The sequence below is a fragment of the Salmo trutta genome, chromosome 25, assembly GCF_901001165.1.
Source record: "Salmo trutta chromosome 25, fSalTru1.1, whole genome shotgun sequence".
Taxonomy (NCBI): Eukaryota; Metazoa; Chordata; class Actinopteri; order Salmoniformes; family Salmonidae; genus Salmo; species Salmo trutta.
In genome coordinates this window covers 5171067-5192978 of record NC_042981.1, presented here as the reverse complement: position 1 = coordinate 5192978, position 21912 = coordinate 5171067, and the positions used below count along the sequence as shown (strand labels likewise).

The 21912-nt window shown below is 45.2% G+C and overlaps 1 protein-coding gene across 1 annotated transcript; it reads right to left on the bottom strand.

The window, feature by feature from the left end:
- Positions 1-3842: 3842 nt before the first annotated feature.
- On the bottom strand, positions 3843-21895 carry LOC115161902 (atlastin-1). The gene is made up of 15 exons (XM_029712720.1): positions 21732-21895; positions 18933-19183; positions 18318-18452; positions 17447-17551; positions 15530-15580; positions 15285-15341; positions 13478-13570; positions 12027-12165; positions 11326-11453; positions 11009-11065; positions 10854-10925; positions 10117-10269; positions 7151-7429; positions 6630-6644; positions 3843-5375 (listed from the first exon to the last, which is right to left on the bottom strand). The coding sequence occupies exons 1-15, from the start codon at positions 21814-21816 to the stop codon at positions 5250-5252; spliced, it is 1746 nt and encodes a 581-aa protein (XP_029568580.1). The 5' UTR covers positions 21817-21895; the 3' UTR covers positions 3843-5249.
- Positions 21896-21912: the final 17 nt, after the last annotated feature.

Here is a 21912-nt window from a genome sequence, read left to right as displayed (position 1 = left end):
AGCTAGCTACGACCCGTCTGTTCAGAATGACGTCACCATACAGCTAGCTACGACCCGTCTGTTCAGAATGACGTCACCATACAGCTAGCTACGACCCGTCTGTTCAGAATGACGTCACCATACAGCTAGCTACGACCCGTCTGTTCAGAATGACGTCACCATACAGCTAGCTACGACCCGTCTGTTCAGAATGACGTCACCATACAGCTAGCTACGACCCGTCTGTTCAGAATGACGTCACCATACAGCTAGCTACGACCCGTCTGTTCAGAATGACGTCACCATACAGCTAGCTACGACCCGTCTGTTCAGAATGTCACCATACAGCTAGCTACGACCCGTCTGTTCAGAATGTCACCATACAGCTAGCTACGACCCGTCTGTTCAGAATGACGTCACCATACAGCTAGCTACGACCCGTCTGTTCAGAATGACGTCACCATACAGCTAGCTACGACCCGTCTGTTCAGAATGACGTCACCATACAGCTAGCTACGACCCGTCTGTTCAGAATGACGTCACCATACAGCTAGCTACGACCCGTCTGTTCAGAATGACGTCACCATACAGCTAGCTACGACCCGTCTGTTCAGAATGACGTCACCATACAGCTAGCTACGACCCGTCTGTTCAGAATGACGTCACCATACAGCTAGCTACGACCCGTCTGTTCAGAATGACGTCACCATACAGCTAGCTACGACCCGTCTGTTCAGAATGACGTCACCATACAGCTAGCTACGACCCGTCTGTTCAGAATGACGTCACCATACAGCTAGCTACGACCCGTCTGTTCAGAATGACGTCACCATACAGCTAGCTACGACCCGTCTGTTCAGAATGACGTCACCATACAGCTAGCTACGACCCGTCTGTTCAGAATGACGTCACCATACAGCTAGCTACGACCCGTCTGTTCAGAATGACGTCACCATACAGCTAGCTACGACCCGTCTGTTCAGAATGACGTCACCATACAGCTAGCTACGACCCGTCTGTTCAGAATGACGTCACCATACAGCTAGCTACGACCCGTCTGTTCAGAATGACGTCACCATACAGCTAGCTACGACCCGTCTGTTCAGAATGACGTCACCATACAGCTAGCTACGACCCGTCTGTTCAGAATGACGTCACCATACAGCTAGCTACGACCCGTCTGTTCAGAATGACGTCACCATACAGCTAGCTACGACCCGTCTGTTCAGAATGACGTCACCATACAGCTAGCTACGACCCGTCTGTTCAGAATGACGTCACCATACAGCTAGCTACGACCCGTCTGTTCAGAATGACGTCACCATACAGCTAGCTACGACCCGTCTGTTCAGAATGACGTCACCATACAGCTAGCTACGACCCGTCTGTTCAGAATGTCACCATACAGCTAGCTACGACCCGTCTGTTCAGAATGACGTCACCATACAGCTAGCTACGACCCGTCTGTTCAGAATGACGTCACCATACAGCTAGCTACGACCCGTCTGTTCAGAATGACGTCACCATACAGCTAGCTACGACCCATCCTGTTCAGAATGACGTCACCATACAGCTAGCTACGACCCGTCTGTTCAGAATGTCACCATACAGCTAGCTACGACCCGTCTGTTCAGAATGACGTCACCATACAGCTAGCTACGACCCGTCCTGTTCAGAATGTCACCATACAGCTAGCTACGACCCATCTGTTCAGAATGTCACCATACAGCTAGCTACGACCCATCTGTTCAGAATGTCACCATACAGCTAGCTACGACCCATCTGTTCAGAATGTCACCATACAGCTAGCTACGACCCATCTGTTCAGAATGTCACCATACAGCTAGCTACGACCCGTCCTGTTCAGAATGACATCACCATACAGCTAGCTACGACCCGTCTGTTCAGAATGACGTCACCATACAGCTAGCTACGACCCATCCTGTTCAGAATGACGTCACCATACAGCTAGCTACGACCCGTCTGTTCAGAATGACGTCACCATACAGCTAGCTACGACCCGTCCTGTTCAGAATGTCACCATACAGCTAGCTACGACCCATCTGTTCAGAATGACGTCACCATACAGCTAGCTACGACCCATCTGTTCAGAATGACGTCACCATACAGCTAGCTACGACCCATCTGTTCAGAATGTCACCATACAGCTAGCTACGACCCATCTGTTCAGAATGTCACCATACAGCTAGCTACGACCCGTCCTGTTCAGAATGACATCACCATACAGCTAGCTACGACCCGTCTGTTCAGAATGTCACCATACAGCTAGCTACGACCCATCTGTTCAGAATGTCACCATACAGCTAGCTACGACCCATCCTGTTCAGAATGACATCACCATACAGCTAGCTACGACCCGTCTGTTCAGAATGACACCATACAGCTAGCTACGACCCATCTGTTCAGAATGTCACCATACAGCTAGCTACGACCCATCTGTTCAGAATGACGACACCATACAGCTAGCTACGACCCATCTGTTCAGAATGACGTCACCATACAGCTAGCTACGACCCATCTGTTCAGAATGTCACCATACAGTTGATGCTTAACCTCATGGAGAGCAGATGCAGGACAATAGCAATCGTTTGCTGCGAAAACAACTTTTTCTCAAGCCTGTGGAAAAGGAACGGGGGAGACTAAACAGCTAGTCTGTCTTTTTTTCCTCCAACCGATGCCTGTTTTTCATTCAAAACCCCAAACTATGCACTCAAGTAATACACAACCCTCTTATGTACAGTCAATTTCTTTAATCTGTAATTGTAACTATTGTCTTTTGAAAAAGCAACTATCAATAAATTATTTAAACCTATTGAGAGGTAATTTTTTTTTTTAAATTCTTGTTTCATATTTGTAACACCATTCTGGCAGAAACGTACAAAACCTGACCAACATCGTTTTAACAAGTCAACACCGGGGTGGTGTTCAGGGAAAAAACAAAGTAGCCTCCCAGTCCCTGTTTCAATCCGTTTGGTTCATTAAATCACTGTATGTTGAAGATTCAGGCAGATTCAGTATGCACTACTTTCAGAACTACTGGCTATAAAGTACACAAAAGTACTGGAGAATCTCTAATGAATCGGAAAATCAGTTATTTCTGGTTTATTAAAGTTAGCTGGCTAACTCATTGATCCTGTGTTGTAGTTTACCCCTCTAGGGCAGCCTCCTTTTATCTTTACCATGCAGTAGTCCAGACAGACAGATCGCCTGAAGAAGGAGAGAGAGATGGACATCTTTCCCAACCATAGCCTGCTCTCAGATCTGTTTGTGCCGTCTTGCCAACTATTGCGGTCACAGCTGCATGACCAGGACTACAGGAGTTGGCAAGACCGTACAAACCCCGGCTAGTAAGAGGGGATCTATGAAGATATTTCATAACCAGGCTGGTAAGAGGGGGAGGGGATCTATTAAGATCAACTCGCCCACGTTAGCTCAGTTGGTAGAGCATGGTGTTTGCAACACCAGGGTTGTGGGTTCGATTCCCACGGGGGGCCAGCACAGAAAAAAATGTATGAAATTGTATGAAATGTATGCATTCACTACTGTAAGTCGCTCTGGATAAGAGCATCTGCTAAATGACTAAAATGTAAAAAAAATGTAAGATATTTCATAACCAGGTTAGTAAGAGGGGGAGGGGATCTATGAAGATATTTCATAACCAGGCTTCCTAGATGAATGACCAGTAAACTCATTCTGAATGTTCTAGTGATTTGCTAGAACATTCGATGTGTACCAACAACAACAGTCTGTCTTTCTCTCTTCTGTACAATGGATGAACATCTATTTTCCACAGCCATCCCTCCACCCACAAAAAGGCCACACCAGTTCAAAGGATCATACAATTTCTGTTTTTGAAGTTCATTTATTTACCAAAACTGAGCAGGAAGCAGACCAATATGAAGTGATACATACATATAATAGATAGTGTGAACTTTGAACTCTTTACTTCTACCCAGCCCTGTGCTATTAGTTGAAGGCTGTTTTGATCTCATCACAAATTACACTCTGGTTCCTGTCTACTGAACTATCCCATAACTAACTCAGTGTTGGGGAGTATTTCCACTACTTGAATTACAACTATCATGTCTCCGCCAGTGAATTATTTTCCAGTCTAAATTTGTGACCATTTTGAGATACAATAAGATATATTTTAATTCTGTGTGCACAGCATGACGCTCTGACGTCATGTAAACTAGTGTCAGCCGCATACGAAGGAAGACAATGCTGCATGAAACTGTAGATACACGATACTGGCACACAGTACCCATAGATTCAATAACTAACTAAACCATCCCGTATAATGAAATCATCCCTGTATTTTTCATATGATACAGAATGCATCACACAGGGATGATTTCTGTATTTTGAAAGTTATATCTGTAAAACGTGATCGCTGATAAGCAAAACATTTTTAGGATTATGTCAACAATGGACTAATGAAACAAATACCAAAAGATAGTCTTTGGGTGGAGTTTTCCTTTTAAAGTGCCAGGATAAGTACAAGCCCTAAACATGTTAACAAATATACCAGACTGAAGATAAGAGTGGAGAGACTAAAATGGTAGACACTGACGATTTTACCATGCTGATGAAAATATGTAAAGATGCTTTCTGCGACCCAAAGGGACCCTGTTCCCTTTTTATTAGGGTGTCATTTGGGATGCTGCCATCGTATACGTTTCTTAGATAAAAATCACCAAACTTGATCAAACATGACCCACCAGTCAGTTACAGGTCAGAGGTGAACTTCAGTTTAAACCTCTCTCCTCAAAATGGCATCATCAGGTAAACTCCTATTTGTGGAAATCAGCAGCATTGTCTTCAGACAGATGGCTTCGTTTTTCTAAAGGGGAACACGTTGCCAAACTACCAGTTGCAGACTGTCGTTCGTCACCCTATCTGACGTAAGACCAATTTAAATCTGCCGTAAACTATAAATTACTCTACTGGCACCTATGTTCTCCAAATGATGGACAATGATACGTGAAAATCCCCATTGTTGATGGGGAAGCACCCCCAGTTCAAAGGGAGATTGTGCCACTGCCTCTGGGACATTACATTGTCCACATTTGGATTTAAAATAGTGAACGCTTCGCTGGACTGTTCCAGCCAATACCATAGTAAAAGAGTGCCCTGTGGATGAGGATGCTTCCCCCTGCTGCCCCAGCTTCCCCCTCCTCTCTGTCCATCATGCTACTTAAGAGGTACCCAGCAGTCCCTGCTGTGCTCTAGCCAATCAGATCACCCAGTCAGTTCCTCTTCCTGGTGGGCTTCTCAGGGACCTCCCCCCCCTCTTCGGGGGCCTGGGGACCAGAGAATGCGTGGTGGTACAGGTGCCCGTGATTGGCTGCAGCGTTATACAGCTTATACAGTGCCTGGAGAAAGGAGGAGGAAAGAGGGATCGTAACTATCTGGCCAAGAATAGGAAGGGGGGCATTTTAAAATAAATCATTGTCAGAATGCTTAAGATCGTTGTTCCGAATGTGTCTAGATACAGAAACGGTACTTCCTAGGCAACATTTAGCCTTCTACAGAACATGTGAACTACAGAAGAGGAAGAGGGTGTGTTTCAGACTAACCAATACTGGAATGCTCGAGATGGATAGAGTTATTGATACATCCAGTAGGTCTATACCACAGAGATGGATTGATACATCCAGTAGGTCTATACCATAGAGATGGATTGATACATCCAGTAGGTCTATACCATAGAGATGGATTGATACATCCAGTAGGCCTATACCATAGAGTTATTGATACATCCAGTAGGCCTATACCATAGAGTTATTGATACATCCAGTAGGCCTATACCACAGAGATGGATTGATACATCCAGTAGGCCTATACCACAGAGATGGATTGATACATCCAGTAGGTCTATACCACAGATATGGATTGATACATCCAGTAGGTCTATACCACAGATATGGATTGATACATCCAGTAGGTCTATACCATAGATATGGATTGATACATCCAGTAGGTCTATACCACAGATATGGATTGATACATCCAGTAGGCCTATACCACAGAGATGGATTGATACATCCAGTAGGTCTATACCATAGAGATGGATTGATACATCCAGTAGGTCTATACCACAGATATGGATTGATACATCCAGTAGGCCTATACCACAGAGATGGATTGATACATCCAGTAGGTCTATACCATAGAGATGGATTGATACATCCAGTAGGTCTATACCACAGAGATGGATTGATACATCCAGTAGGCCTATACCACAGAGATGGATTGATACATCCAGTAGGTCTATACCACAGAGATGGATTGATACACCCAGTAGGCCTATACCACAGAGATGGATTGATACATCCAGTAGGCCTATACCACAGAGATGGATTGATACATCCAGTAGGTCTATACCACAGATATGGATTGATACATCCAGTAGGTCTATACCACAGATATGGATTGATACATCCAGTAGGTCTATACCATAGAGATGGATTGATACACCCAGTAGGCCTATACCATAGAGATGGATAAGAAAGAGGACTTATCTTAGCATCTGTACCATTATGGATAAACTAGTTCTATCCATCTGAAGTTCTTTTTACCTCTATGGCCTAACACTGACTGATTTGAGAGCCCAACTCCCCACTCACCTCATTTGTGCTTCCCTGTTGCAAAACAGAGGAAAAACATAAACACAGGTCTTAGACAAATAAATCAAATGTAATATGAAATGTTTCTTCAGCTCAAACTCTAAAGACAACAAGTTGTGATTATTTCCAGATTGTTCAACACAGTAAAATGTGTTATGTCGCCACCTAGTGGTTTAGATGCTTTATCACTTACTTATACACAACATCTGTAGTTAAAACTTAGGATCCTTAGGGTTTAAGAGTCCATAAACTTTTAATCACTTTATGGTACACACATCGATATGATAACGCACATTGTCATAAAGAGCATGTACGGTGTCTATTTTAGGACATCCTCAGCCTCAAACCTTCCTTGAGTCATTCCTTTTCCTCCTTTTGAGTCAATCCCTTCAAGAAGGAGTGCGATTTGACTCAATGGATGGGGTGAAGTATGAGGCTGTGAATATCCTAAAAATGGACACCCATACCCCTGGCAATACACTAAAATACCATTTGGGCATAGCCCAGGTCTGGGGACCTACCTGGTCCCAGAGTGCTCCAGCCACCTGGTCGATGACCTGGCCCAGCTCTCGGTACTCTCCGGAGTAACGGATATAAGCCCAGGTACACAGGGTGATCAGCGCCAGGCCCAGAATCATATTACACACGCTGGCGATGATGTCAACCCCCACGAAGCCCGTGATCCCCGCCACCACGTACATGATGAAGATGACCACGAACAGCGTGGCCGGGGTGCGGGCGGCGTGGAAGATGTTCTTGGAGTCGTTGTGCTTGATGTATTGGTTGAACACCTCGTCCACCTGGAACAGAGTTGGTTATAGGGGATTGACCATAATGCTACTCTAGAAATAAGGGGGGGGGGGTCGTCCATTCAATCTGCCGCGCAACAGCAGAATTCTAATTTAAAAGGTAATTTCCGATTGACCCATAGTCTTCATTTTATGTACATATTAGACCTTTTATTTTAACAGGAAGTCAACATTGAGACAGAGGGTCTCATTTCCAGGTGAGCCCTGTGAACACAATACACAGACATACAAGACATACAATACGCGAAAAAAAACACAATCATAAAGAAAAGTTACATATCTCAGCTACTAGGTCCTCAATCAGCACTCTAAACTACCTGAGCGGCACCAGAACATCCCATTTTAATGAGATCTGCAGATTGTTCCAGAAGTGGGCCCGCTTCAAAACAAACAAAAAAAAAAGTATCTACACAATTCGCTGGAGACCTGAGGAACCTCAAGAGTTAACCAACGTGTTCTGTCACACATGTCTTTATACTTCAACAACGTAGCGAGGTCGGAAGCTTGTGCTGTAGAGCTTTTTAAACAAAGAAGGATTAATGAAGTGATCTACAGGACATTAAATGAGGACCAGCCAAACTTTCCATACAGGATGCAGTGATGCGTATTAAAACTGTCACTTGTGATAAAAAGAAGGGCGCTTTGGTTGACGGCATCCAGAGGTTTACGACTAGCGGCTGCTGCATTCCCATAAATGACGTCACCATAGTAAAGAACCTACAATCTGCTTCCTGCTGTTTAGGGAAGGATCTATTTCTATAGAATAAGCCTACCTTAACTCTCGGCTTCTTAACTAGCTCATCTGTAGGTTTTTTTTAAAACATCAATTTATTGTCAGTCCAGAAGCCCAGCCTGGTCAGATGTAGGAGCAATAGCATACAAAACAGTGCCATCTGCATACAGATGACTGTTACAGGTTTTTTCTATGCAGACTCCGCCTTTAACATTTCAAATCGCACTGTTAGCACGGCTCTTCAGCGCTACAGATTGAATCGAGCCCTAAACCTAGACCTGGGTGAAAAAAGATAACTCTAGAGAATCTCCATTGAATGCTTTATAGTCCAGGATAAGGCTTATTCTGTTTCCAGTCAACTGGCCCCTGAATGGTTCCAGTCAACTGGCCCCTGAATGGTTCCAGTCAACTGGCCCCTGAATGGTTCCAGTGCCTATCTAAGGTCTACACCCACTTTCAAAATATTCCCCCTTTTGTTGGTTTACAGCCTGAAATTAAAATGCATTAAAATATATTATTTTTGTCATTGATCTACACATTCTGCCCGACAACTTCCAAGTGAAAAACATATTCAGATTTATTTATATCAATAAAAAACAAATACCTTGGTTGGATAAGTGTCCACCCACTTGTAATATTATAATAGCAATCCTAAATGAGCTTGGCTGTAACCAATCACCTTCATCAATCACCTTCACACACTGAGTGAATTAGCATCCATCTGTATTACATTTGAGTGATTTACATGATTCCAGGATAAATTCAGCAGTTCCTGTAGGTTCCTTCTATTAGTGGGGAAGTTCTAATGGGTAACAAGGTTAGAACATTTTGTTTGCTTGCTGACCGCCATAATACCAAAGAAGAAGAAGAAAGGTCCCTCTGCTGGGTAGTGAATTGCAAAGCAGACACTTCAACCATGAGCACCAAGGAGCGTTCAAAAGATTTCCAGGACAAAGTTGTGTTAAGGCCAAGATCAGGGGATGTGTATAAAACAATTTCAACGCCCTTGAATATCCCTTGGTAAAGACGATTATTAAGAACCGGAAGGTGTAATGGCACTACCGAGACCCTGCCTAGATCAGGTCGTCGCTCCAACCTGGATGACTGAGTCAGTAGGAGACTGATCAGAGAGAGGCTACTAAGAGTTCAATGGCAACTTTGAAAGAGCTACAGGTTTTTATTTCCACGACTGGTCACAGTGTGCACGTGACAACAATGTCTGCCATGTATAGTAGCGTAGCCCGAAGGAAGCCATTACTCCAGAAAGCCCACCTTGAATCCTGTTTGAAGGATGAAACAAAAATATAAAAAAGTAAAACACTAAAAGTAGATTCTTTAGCAATATGGCAAAAAGTTTAGTCGTCTGAAGAAACAAGAACTGAACCTTTTGGCCTGAATGCAAAGCGTTACGTTTGGCGCAAATCCAACATGGCACATCACCCAATGAACACCATCCCTACTGTGAAGCATGGTGGTGGCAGCACCATGTTATGGAGAAGTTTCTGATCAGGATAGAACAGGAAATTAATGTAGCAATGTACAGAAAAGTCCTTGAGGAAAAGCTGCTGCCCTCTGTGAGAAAGCTGAAACTGGGACAGAAGTTCACCTTTCAACATGACAACGAAGCACACAGTCAAAGCTACAGTGGTGTGGCTAAGGAATAAATTACTTAGAGATTGAATGACTTGAAGATTGCTGTCCATCAATGCTCCGCCAGGAATTTAACAGAGCTTGAACAGTTTTGTAAAGAACAATGGTCAAAGGTGTGCAAAGTAGGTAGAGCGCTATCCCAACAACCCCAACGGAAGACAGGGGGTTCAGATCCCACCTGTAACATAACACAAAAGAGGGAATTTCCTTTTGGGTTAATGGTTATAAGAAAGATGTTGGTTTTCCGAGCGAGAGACAGGGGGTTCAGATCCCACCTGTGCTTCCTGTGACATACCTCTCCCTCCAGCTGTAGCAGGTAGCGTCGACTGAACTCCTCCCCTCCCATTTTCTTGACCCCACGGAACACCTGGAGGGCTTCCTCTCTGATGTCACTGTGTCTGGCCTGGAGCTCTGCTGGGGCCAGGAAGGGCCGGTCCCCACCACACACCTGGGGAGAGAGGACAACAGTAGGTCTCTGGGACAACAGTAGGTCTCGGGGACAACAGTAGGTCTCGGGGACAACAGTAGGTCTCGGGGACAACAGTAGGTCTCGGGGACAACAGTAGGTCTCGGGGACAACAGTAGGTCTCTGGCTCAGGGACAACAGTAGGTCTCTGGGACAACAGTAGGTCTCTGGCTCAGGGACAACAGTAGGTCTCTGGGACAACAGTAGGTCTCTGGGACAACAGTAGGTCTCAGGGACAACAGTAGGTCTCAGGGACAACAGTAGGTCTCAGGGACAACAGTAGGTCTCAGGGACAACAGTAGGTCTCAGGGACAACAGTAGGTCTCAGGGACAACAGTAGGTCTCTGGGACAACAGTAGGTCTCTGGGACAACAGTAGGTCTCAGGGACAACAGTAGGTCTCAGGGACAACAGTAGGTCTCAGGGACAACAGTAGGTCTCAGGGACAACAGTAGGTCTCTGGCTCAGGGACAACAGTAGGTCTCTGGGACAACAGTAGGTCTCAGGTAGGCAGCAGCATTAGAATTGGAGATAAGTCCATAACAGAATACAGCCCTGCCTTGTCACCTGCTCCATCTTCTTGTTGTACAGGTCCCTGGCTGCTGCCACTGCCGCCAGGTTGTTGGCCTCTGCTGTGGCCTGAGGAACACCACACGGTTAGATTCATCAGGTAATAATGCATTATAATGATGGAAGAAAGATACAACACAAGACATTGTTACCTGCAGCATGGATTTCGGGTGTGGCAGCTCCTCCCCCTGGTAGATTTTGATGTATGCCTGGGTAGTGGGGGGGGGAATCGTCATCAACAAACACCTACATTACTTAACATTTCAATAACATTATTTTCACTGGTTGGTTGAAGCAATCACTCCATTGTGAACATCGATTGATGCACATTTTTTAACCGTATTTAAATTCGAGTAGCCTGGTCCCAGATCTGTTTGTGCTGTCTTGTTAACTTCTGACAACAACCATAGGACTTGGTAAGACAGCACAAACAGATCTGGAACCAGGCTAAAAATCGAAGACCCCGGACCTTGAAGTACTCCAGCAGGCCTCTGCAGGTGATGTTGCTGCCGTTGATCTCTTTGACATCCAGGTTCTTGGGACTCAGCAGCCACGGGACCAGGATCTGCAGGTTGTTGATGAACTCACGGTCGATCTCTAAACACGGGTCAGGGAGAAGTGAGATTAGATGAATGGTAGGGTAGGTACGTAACCATGTTACTTCTGTGCCTATCCTGTCTCGAGCTGGGCTTGAACCAGCGACCATATGCATTAACCAAATAGGAGGGCTAAACAAAAACACACTTCCTGTCATGTGACAACTTCAGTCATGTTCCTGTAAAATGAAATCGCATCAAAGGAACATCTAACTTTAATTATTATTTACTTTTATTTAACTAGGCAAGTCAGCTAAGAACAAATTCTTATTTACAATGACGGCCTACCGTCCTCATGGACAGAACGACAGATTTTTACCTTGTCAGCTCGGGGATTCGATCCAACAACCTTTACTGGCCCAACGGTTACCGTCCCAACAACGGTTACTGGCCCAACGCTCTAACCACTAGGCTACCTGCCTCCCCCCTCTAAGCACTAGGCTACCTGCCGCCTCAAACTATAGTGTGCTGTGCGCTTTAAATTCATCAATGGGATTAGTCTGTTGTGTTTTGTGGTCACAAAGTGTGTTGTGCTTGTTTTAAGACCACCAAGATGACAAAATATGTATTGTACCTTTGAGTCTGCCGTCGAAGTTGGGGTTGGTGGCCACTTTGAGTCCGGGGTGGGGCATCAGGAAGCAGGAGATGTTGGTGAAGCAGGAGTGGATGTGTTTACGAACGTTCTGCAGCTCCTCGTGCTGGTTCTCAGAGATCTACAACACAGAACCACAGACACCAACACAGACAGTCAACCACACAACCACAGACACCAACACAAACAGTCAACCAGACACACAACCACAGACACCAACACAAACAGTCAACCACAGACACACAACCACATAACCACAGACACCAACACAGGCAGTCAACCACACAACCACAGACACCAACACAGACAGTCAACCACACAACCACAGACACCAACACAAACAGTCAACCACAGACACACAACCACAGACACCAACACAAACAGTCAACCACAGACACACAACCACATAACCACAGACACCAACACAGACAGTCAACCACAGAACCACAGACACCAACACAGACAGTCAACCACACAACCACAGACACCAACACAGACAGTCAACCACAGAACCACAGACAGTCAACCACAGAACCACAGACACCAACACAGACACACAACCACAGAACCACAGACACCAACACAAACAGTCAACCACAGAACCACAGACAGTCAACCACAGAACCACAGACAGAACCACAGACACAACCACAGACACACAACCACAGAACCACAGACACCAACACAAACAGTCAACCACAGAACCACAGACACAAACACAGACACACAACCACAGACACAAACACAGACAGTCAACCACATAACCACAGACACAAACACAGACAGTCAACCACATAACCACAGACACAAACACAAGCTCAGTTGGTAACAGGGTACTGCTACCAAATCCAAGGTCATGGGTTCAATTCCTGCAGAGGATTAGAGGGATCTGTATGTTTGTTTGGATTAAATGTCTAATTATATTACTATTATCATCATTATCCTTATAATCATTATCTTTATAATCATTATTATTATCATTAATCATTATTGATTGTATTATAATCATTATTATTATAATAATCATCATTATGTTTATTAATCATCATCATCATTATCATTATTATCAGTATCATTATCATCATTACCATTATCAATATTATTATTATTATTATCATCATCATCGCTATTATTATCATTATTATCATCATCATCATCGCTATTATTATCATTATCATCATTATTATCATCATCATCATTATTATCATCAGCAGTATCATCATTGTCATTATCAGCTTCATCATTATTATCATTATCATCATCATCAGTATTATTATTAGTATTATTATCATCATTATCATTATTATAACTAACATGATCATGTCGCATAAATAGCAGCCTTTCAGTTTCAAGTAACGACACTGTGTTAATATAACTCTTGTTGTTATCTTTATATGAACCACTATAATCATTGTTCATCTGTGACCTCTGACCTTGAGTCTTTTCTCCAGGAACTTCATGCCTCCTTCCTGCCCGTAGCCAAACTCGTAGGGAAAACTCCAATCCCGGACCAGGAATATCATGGACTGGAACAATACAGACATGGCTTCACTAAGTTACGGTGCAGTGGCAAAGCATTAGCAAGGAAAGTCTCTGACAGCAAGAAGCTACCAAAGTAAAAAGGACCTAAATAATTCCTGCTCTGGCGAATCAGCCTCGTTAAACCAGCCTGATCTAAACCAGCCTTCTGGTAAACTGAATCAGCCTCGTTAAACCAACCTTCTGGTAAACTGAATCAGCCTCGTTAAACCAACCTGAGTTAAACCAGCCTTCTGGTAAACTGAATCAGCCTCGTTAAACCAGCCTTCTGGTAAACTGAATCAGCCTCGTTAAACCAACCTGAGTTAAACCAGCCTTCTGGTAAACTGAATCAGCCTCGTTAAACCAGCCTGATCTAAACCAGCCTTCTGGTAAACTAAATCAGCCTCGTTAAACCAACCTTCTGGTAAACTGAATCAGCCTCGTTAAACCAACCTGAGTTAAACCAGCCTTCTGGTAAACTGAATCAGCCTCGTTAAACCAGCCTGATCTAAACCAGCCTTCTGGTAAACTGAATCAGCCTCGTTAAACCAAACTTCTGGTAAACTGAATCAGCCTCGTTAAACCAACCTGAGTTAAACCAGCCTTCTGGTATACTGAATCAGCCTCGTTAAACCAGCCTGATCTAAACCAGCCTTCTGGTAAACTGAATCAGCCTCGTTAAACCAGCCTTCTGGTAAACTGAATCAGCCTCGTTAAACCAGCCTGATCTAAACCAGCCTTCTGGTAAACTGAATCAGCCTCGTTAATCCAGCCTAATCTAAACCAGCCTTCTGGTAAACTGAATCAGCCTCGTTAATCCAGCCTGAGTTAAACCAGCCTAATCTAAACCAGCCTTCTGGTAAACTGAATCAGCCTCGTTAAACCAGTCTTCTGGTAAACTGAATCAGCCTCGTTAAACCAGCCTGATCTAAACCAGCGTTCTGGTAAACTGAATCAGCCTCGTTAAACCAACCTTCTGGTAAACTGAATCAGCCTCGTTAAACCAACCCGAGTTAAACCAGCCTTCTGGTAAACTGAATCAGCCTCGTTAAACCAGCCTTCTGGTAAACTGAATCAGCCTCGTTAAACCAGCCTGATTTAAACCAGCCTTCTGGTAAACTGAATCAGCCTCGTTAATCCAGCCTAATCTAAACCAGCCTTCTGGTAAACTGAATCAGCCTCGTTAAACCAGCCTAATCTAAACCAGCCTTCTGGTAAACTGAATCAGCCTCGTTAATCCAGCCTGAGTTAAACCAGCCTAATCTAAACCAGCCTTCTGGTAAACTGAATCAGCCTCGTTAAACCAACCTGAGTTAAACCAGCCTTCTGGTAAACTGAATCAGCCTCGTTAAACCAACCTGAGTTAAACCAGCCTTCTAGTAAACTGAATCAGCCTCGTTAAACCAGCCTGATCTAAACCAGCCTTCTGGTAAACTGAATCAGCCTCATTAAACCAACCTTCTGGTAAACTGAATCAGCCTCGTTAAACCAGCCTTCTGGTAAACTGAATCAGCCTCGTTAAACCAACCTGAGTTAAACCAGCCTTCTAGTAAACTTAATCAGCCTCGTTAAACCAGCCTGATCTAAACTAGTCTTCTGGTAAACTAGATCAGCCTCGTTAAACCACCCTGATCTCGCGAGCTCACATTCTGTTTCACGAACGTCAGCGCAGTGGTCAGTCCGGTTGCACTGAATAACAGAAAGGAGAGAATGTCCTACCTGGAATGGTTTAAGGAAAGTTTCCTCCATAGCGAGTCTGCCATATTCAGTGAAGAGCTACAAAAACACCACAAAAGAGAGAGGAGAAGAAAGAAAAAAAGAAAATAATCAACATTGATCACAATCAGGCATTTTAAAAGTGTTCAGAGAAACAGCTAATTTTAGAGTCATTATCTATCTGAATTTCTCCACAGTGAAAGATGTCAGTGATAATGTAGGTGATGTAATCAATCCGTCTACTGTACCTGTAAGTGTTGAAGGTCATCCTCCTGCACGTTCTGGGAGATGTTGTACACCTGCGAAACCAGATTCAACTTTTCTACTCCAACATGTTTTTTGGCACAGAACATCTACCGTTGTCAAGGTCTTTATTTAAGTTCAAAAACAGTGGGGTCGTTAAGGGCCAAAGCCACTGTATCTGTTAAGACAGTAGGGTCGTTAGGGGCCAAAGCCACTGTATCTATTAAGACAGTAGGGTCGTTAAGGGCCAAAGCCACTGTATCTGTTAAGACAGTAGGGTCGTTAGGGGCCAAAGCCACTGTATCTATTAAGACAGTAGGGTCGTTAGGGGCCAAAGCCACTGTACCTGTTAAGACAGGGTCGTTAGGGCCAAAGCCACTGTATCTGTTAAGACAGTGGGGTCGTTAGGGGACAAAGCCACTGTATCTGTTAAGACAGTGGGGTCGTTAGGGGACAAAGCCACTGTACCTGTTAAGACAGTGGGGTCGTTAGGGGACAAAGCCACTGTACCTGTTAAGACAGTGGGGTCGTTAGGGGCCAAAGCCACTGTACCTGTTAAGACAGTGGGGTCGTAAGGGCCAAAGCCACTGTACCTGTTAAGACAGGGTCGTTAGGGCCAAAGCCACTGTATCTGTTAAGACAGTGGGGTCGTTAGGGGCCAAAGCCACTGTATCTGTTAAGACAGTGGGGTCGTTAGGGCCAAAGCCACTGTACCTGTTAAGACAGTGGGGTCGTTAAGGGCCAAAGCCACTGTACCTGTTAAGACAGTGGGGTCGTTAAGGGCCAAAGCCACTGTACCTGTTAAGACAGTGGGGTCGTTAAGGGCCAAAGCCACTGTACCTGTTAAGACAGTGGGGTCGTTAAGGACCAAAGCCACTGTACCTGTTAAGACAGTGGGGTCGTTAAGGGCCAAAGCAACTATCTGTTAAGACAGTGGGGTCGTTAGGGCCAAAGCCACTGTATCTGTTAAAACAGTGGGGTCGTTAAGGGCCAAAGCCACTGTACCTGTTAAGACAGTGGGGTCGTTAGGGGCCAAAGCCACTGTACCTGTTAAGACAGTGGGGTCGTTAGGGGCCAAAGCCACTGTATCTGTTAAGACAGTGGGGTCGTTAGGGGACAAAGCCACTGTATCTGTTAAGACAGTGGGGTCGTTAGGGGACAAAGCCACTGTACCTGTTAAGACAGTGGGGTCGTTAAGGGCCAAAGCCACTGTACCTGTTAAGACAGTGGGGTCGTTAAGGGCCAAAGCCACTGTATCTGTTAAGACAGTGGGGTCGTTAAGGGCCAAAGCCACTGTACCTGTTAAGACAGTGGGGTCGTTAAGGACCAAAGCCACTGTATCTGTTAAGACAGTGGGGTCGTTAAGGGCCAAAGCAACTATCTGTTAAGACAGTAGGGTCGTTAGGGCCAAAGCCACTGTATCTGTTAAAACAGTGGGGTCGTTAAGGGCCAAAGCCACTGTACCTGTTAAGACAGTGGGGTCGTAAGGGCCAAAGCCACTGTACCTGTTAAGACAGGGTCGTTAGGGCCAAAGCCACTGTATCTGTTAAGACAGTGGGGTCGTTAGGGGCCAAAGCCACTGTATCTGTTAAGACAGTGGGGTCGTTAGGGCCAAAGCCACTGTACCTGTTAAGACAGTGGGGTCGTTAAGGGCCAAAGCCACTGTACCTGTTAAGACAGTGGGGTCGTTAAGGGCCAAAGCCACTGTATCTGTTAAGACAGTGGGGTCGTTAAGGGCCAAAGCCACTGTACCTGTTAAGACAGTGGGGTCGTTAAGGACCAAAGCCACTGTATCTGTTAAGACAGTGGGGTCGTTAAGGGCCAAAGCAACTATCTGTTAAGACAGTAGGGTCGTTAGGGCCAAAGCCACTGTATCTGTTAAAACAGTGGGGTCGTTAGGGGCCAAAGCCACTGTATTGTACCTGCATGGAGCTGATCATAGTGCTTAGTGCGAACACAGTGGCTGAATCCCTCAACGTTGACTGGCTGTCAAACGTTCCCTGGGTATCCATCAGTAGAACTGCCACCTGGGGGACGAGACAGGAGAACAGAACTCTTCATTCATCAGTGTTAATGTTGTTACAGTTTAACTGGAGAGACAAAACTGAAGATTTACTGTTCATTTCCTGCAATTCTACACATTTTGCCATGGCGAGGAGAGAACTATTTACATAATTACTACAGGTTTAGGTAGCTGGCTGCTAGACTAACTTACCAATCTAAAAACATGCTAGCTGACATGAGCTAATTAAGTGACTCTCAGTGACTGACAACAAGAGTAAAACTGATGATGCACAACCACATTTAGAAATTCACCTGGTTTATTCTACTATTATAAAGTCACAACAGTAAGTTAAGACCCTGACTGAGTTCCACTGAGCGGGCCCATCCCTGATCAACATGGACCAAACAATGTCTCTAACTATAGTCATTATACAGAATCTACCCATGGGGCTCTGAGTCAAAAGTAGTGCACTATGTAGGGATTAGGGTCTAAAGTAGTGCACTATGTAGGGAATAGGGTCTAAAGTAGTGCACTATGTAGGGAATAGGGTCTAAAGTAGTGCACTATGTAGGGAATAGGGTCTAAAGTAGTGCACTATGTAGGGATTAGGGTCTAAAGTAGTGTAGTATGTAGGGAATAAGGTCTAAAGTAGTGCACTATATAGGGAATAGGGTCTAAAGTAGTGCACTATATAGGGAATAGGGTCTAAAGTAGTGCACTAGGTAGGGAATAGGGTGCCATTTGGGACGCATACCCTTGAATACAGGTCAAATTTGAGGATCTGATACCTTGCGTCCATCTGGCTTGTCCACCAGGAAGACTTCGCTCCAGATCTGAATCCCTGTCGTCTCCCTCTCAGATCCACCCCTCCAGGAGAACCCTGTCAGAGGCTCCTCTGCCTCCCCCAGCCACTCCTCAGACGCCTGGGGACATTAGATTAGATACAGACTGATTCAGGAGAGAAACACAACACAGATCCAAGCTTCTTGGACCAATCCTGCTGCTACCATATTAGTCACAAACCTTAAAACAGTAAGACGCACCATAACCTTAAATCACCACATTATGTCAATGCAGCAACAGTGACGCAAAGTTTAATTACAGATTGTCTCTTACACACTGAAGGATGGGTCATAGCCGGGTCAAGAGATATGAACACAAGCTAATCCCAAAAGCCAGGTGTGACAGGCGTCATTTCACAGTATTGTTTCCTTCCTCACCAGCTCACACAGAGACTGGACCTCTGGACATCTGTCTCACAAACACAAGTGACCTTCCTAATGTCTTAGCCAACTTCGCCACTAAAAAGATAGCATTTGCCGCAACATGGATGGAGACATTTCAAGCTGAGGAGTGAGGTTACCAATCCCCATCATTTACACAAGCATGACCTTTGAATTCACCTGGCTGTACATGTAACGCAGCATGAAGTCCATGAGGAAGGACTTGCCCTTGCGGAACGCCCCGGCCACAGATATGGCCACCACTTCCCTGTTGTGGACCTCTTCGGCCAATAGGATCCGGCTCAGCGCCGCCTCGTCCAACTCAAAGGTGTGGTCTTCCTTGACAACAAGCACCTGGATGGGCCGCGCCCTTCCATCAGGCTCCTCCTCCTCTGAGCTCCAGTCGTAGGTGGCTTTGTCTGTGAAGGACCCTGTCACATGACAGGGGAGGTACAATTATTTTTTTTAAATGTCACATCCTATAATTCTCTCAAGTGCGTCTGAAATGGCTCCCTATTTCCTATGTAGTGCATAGTATAGTGTACTTTTGACCAGAGATCTAAGAGCCCTATATAGTGCACTACCCTATGGGTCCTGTTCAAAAGTAGTGCACTATGTAGGGAATAGAGTGCCATTTGGGACACCAACATACTGTAGCTGAGCGAGATGTTTAATCCACTAATGATTCAAGTTAAGCATTGGTTCAGAACAGAGGATGTGCATTGAGACAGAGAGAGAGCGAGACAGACAGACAGAGAGACAGAGAGAGAGACAGATATCTTTCCTTTCCAGGAAGGCAGTGACTCAGTCTGCCTCTTCACAGTCTCCAGAGGCCTAATGGCTGTGTAGGCCACAAAATCCTTGCTAGTCTGCTAACAGGGAGAAGACTGAGGAGCACACAGTCACGATATGGTGGCTGTCTATCTTTCGGTGTGTGTGTGTGTGTGGTTAACAATAGTCAACGTTGAATCATTTTCTCCCCTTGAAGTAATGTGCAGTGTTAGCAGGCTGTTAACACAGAGAATAGTTGATAGATGGAACTCCTACTGTCTAAGAATATATTTTATCACCCACAACACTCCAAGCTCTATTTCTGCATTTGTATAAGATGACATAATAATAAACATAGCATGTCTCATTAATACAAAACCGACTAATACTGTAGGTGATAAAGGAACAGTCCTGTCATCCTATGTTTCTCTGGTCTGGACTGGGGCATTTATTTAAATCTCACAACAAAACAAAAAGGCCAAAGCAAAGCCTGTCCTAAAATAACAGGTATCTCCACATCAAGGTCTCATCCCAAATGGCACACGGTTATGTAGTGCACTATATAGGGAATAGGGTGACATTTGAGACATAGGCCCCTGGTCAAAAGTAGTGCAGTATATAGGGAATAGGGTGTCATTTGGGACACATCTCCCAACTTCCAAACTAGCTGCTCCTTGACTCCTGCTCCAGAACAGCTTCAGACATCAGCAGTCTAGGTCTACTCTGTACATGTACTGGGTCAATGCTCACTGCTGCTCAACTCTCTTTGATAATAAAAATACATTCTATGTCACTCTATAGCTTCCAACCCAGTCATTCTAGCTATCACAATAGGCTACATTATGTTGAATACCTGACAGCTCTTAGTATAGACGGTATAGCAGGGTTGTGTTGACGTCTATGGCTCTTAGTATGTCTAATGATGACGGTTGTACACAAGCTCATTTTTACTATGTGATAACAGACCCAAACGACATGGCACAATTGGTGTTTATCAAAACAGATATGAGATGAACACCAATCAGAAACCAGCGACATACATACAGTAGCTGAGTGAAATGTAATGCTGAGGATGATGCCATCTGTTTGCCTCAGGTCCACCCATACCCCCTGTAGCTAACCCATACCCCCTGTAGCTAACCCATACCCCCTGTAGCTAACCCACACCCCCTGTAGCTAACCCACACCCCCTGTAGCTAACCCACACCCCCTGCAGCTAACCCACACCCCCTGCAGCTAACCCATACCCCCTGCAGCTAACCCATACCCCCTGCAGCTAACCCATACCCCCTGTAGCTAACCCACACCCCCTGTAGCTAACCCACACCACCCTGTAGCTAACCCACACCACCCTGTAGCTAACCCATACCCCCTGTAGCTAACCCACACCCCCTGTAGCTAACCCACACCCCCTGTAGCTAACCCACACCCCCTGTAGCTAACCCATACCCCCTGTAGCTAACCCATACCCCCTATAACCCATACCCCCTATAGCTAACCCATACCCCCTGTAGCTAACCCACACCCCCTGTAGCTAACCCATACCCCCTGTAGCTAACCCACACCCCCTGTAGCTAACCCATACCCCCTGTAGCTAACCCATACCCCCTGTAGCTAACCCATACCCCCTGTAGCTAACCCACACCCCCTGTAGCTAACCCACACCCCCTGTAGCTAACCCACACCCCCTGTAGCTAACCCATACCCCCTGTAGCTAACCCATACCCCCTAGACAGGTATTTGTGTAAGGGCCTAGTCCTGTAAATCAAATCTCTCTAACACTGGTTAATTCTAGCATAGTGTTTTTATTGGTGTCGTTCGTTATTCTGTGCAGTAATCATTCTAAAGGGTGCGGGGATGCTCAGACAGACGATCCACTGGCCTGTAGAACTAGAGGGAATTGAATAGGCGCTTGGCCTGGGTTTATATTAGTTAATCAGCTGAACCGGGCTTGGTTGGGTCTGATCCAGGTCAGCGTTTTTGCGATAGTTGAGCATTCAATAGATTTTAACGGTTTGTTCTGACAACAACATGCAAATTACAACGACTGCTCCATCATTATTGACGCAGAAACAATCTGATCAAGCTGCATTGCTGAGACTCTCCTATAGCCCAGGCTACATTAAACAGGCTAAATAGCGCACCCTCTTTATGACGTGCGTCTACAGAGGACCGATTTAGTCATCTTCATAATGATGAACCACTCACCCCAGCTGTCTCGGTCTTTACGGTTTCTCGCCATGGTGTTGTTCCTTTCTGTTTGACGGTACGTGAGAACCGACGCGGCTGTCATGTAGACCCGGGAGTTAACGGGAGGACCTCTGACAAACCGACACCGAGGAGGATGCTCATAGAGGAGAGGACGCTGAAGCCCACGGGAGTTGGGTGT

Excerpts from the sequence above, each read along its gene's own strand:
- LOC115161902 (XM_029712720.1), bottom strand. The coding sequence starts at position 21,816 with ATGACAGCCGCGTCGGTTCTCACGTACCGTCAAACAGAAAGGAACAAC. Across the intron at positions 18,453-18,932 it reads TGCGTTACATGTACAGCCAG|GCGTCTGAGGAGTGGCTGGG; the intron begins GTGAATTCAAAG and ends TAATGTCCCCAG. Across the intron at positions 17,552-18,317 it reads ACAAGCCAGATGGACGCAAG|GTGGCAGTTCTACTGATGGA; the intron begins GTATCAGATCCT and ends CTCGTCCCCCAG.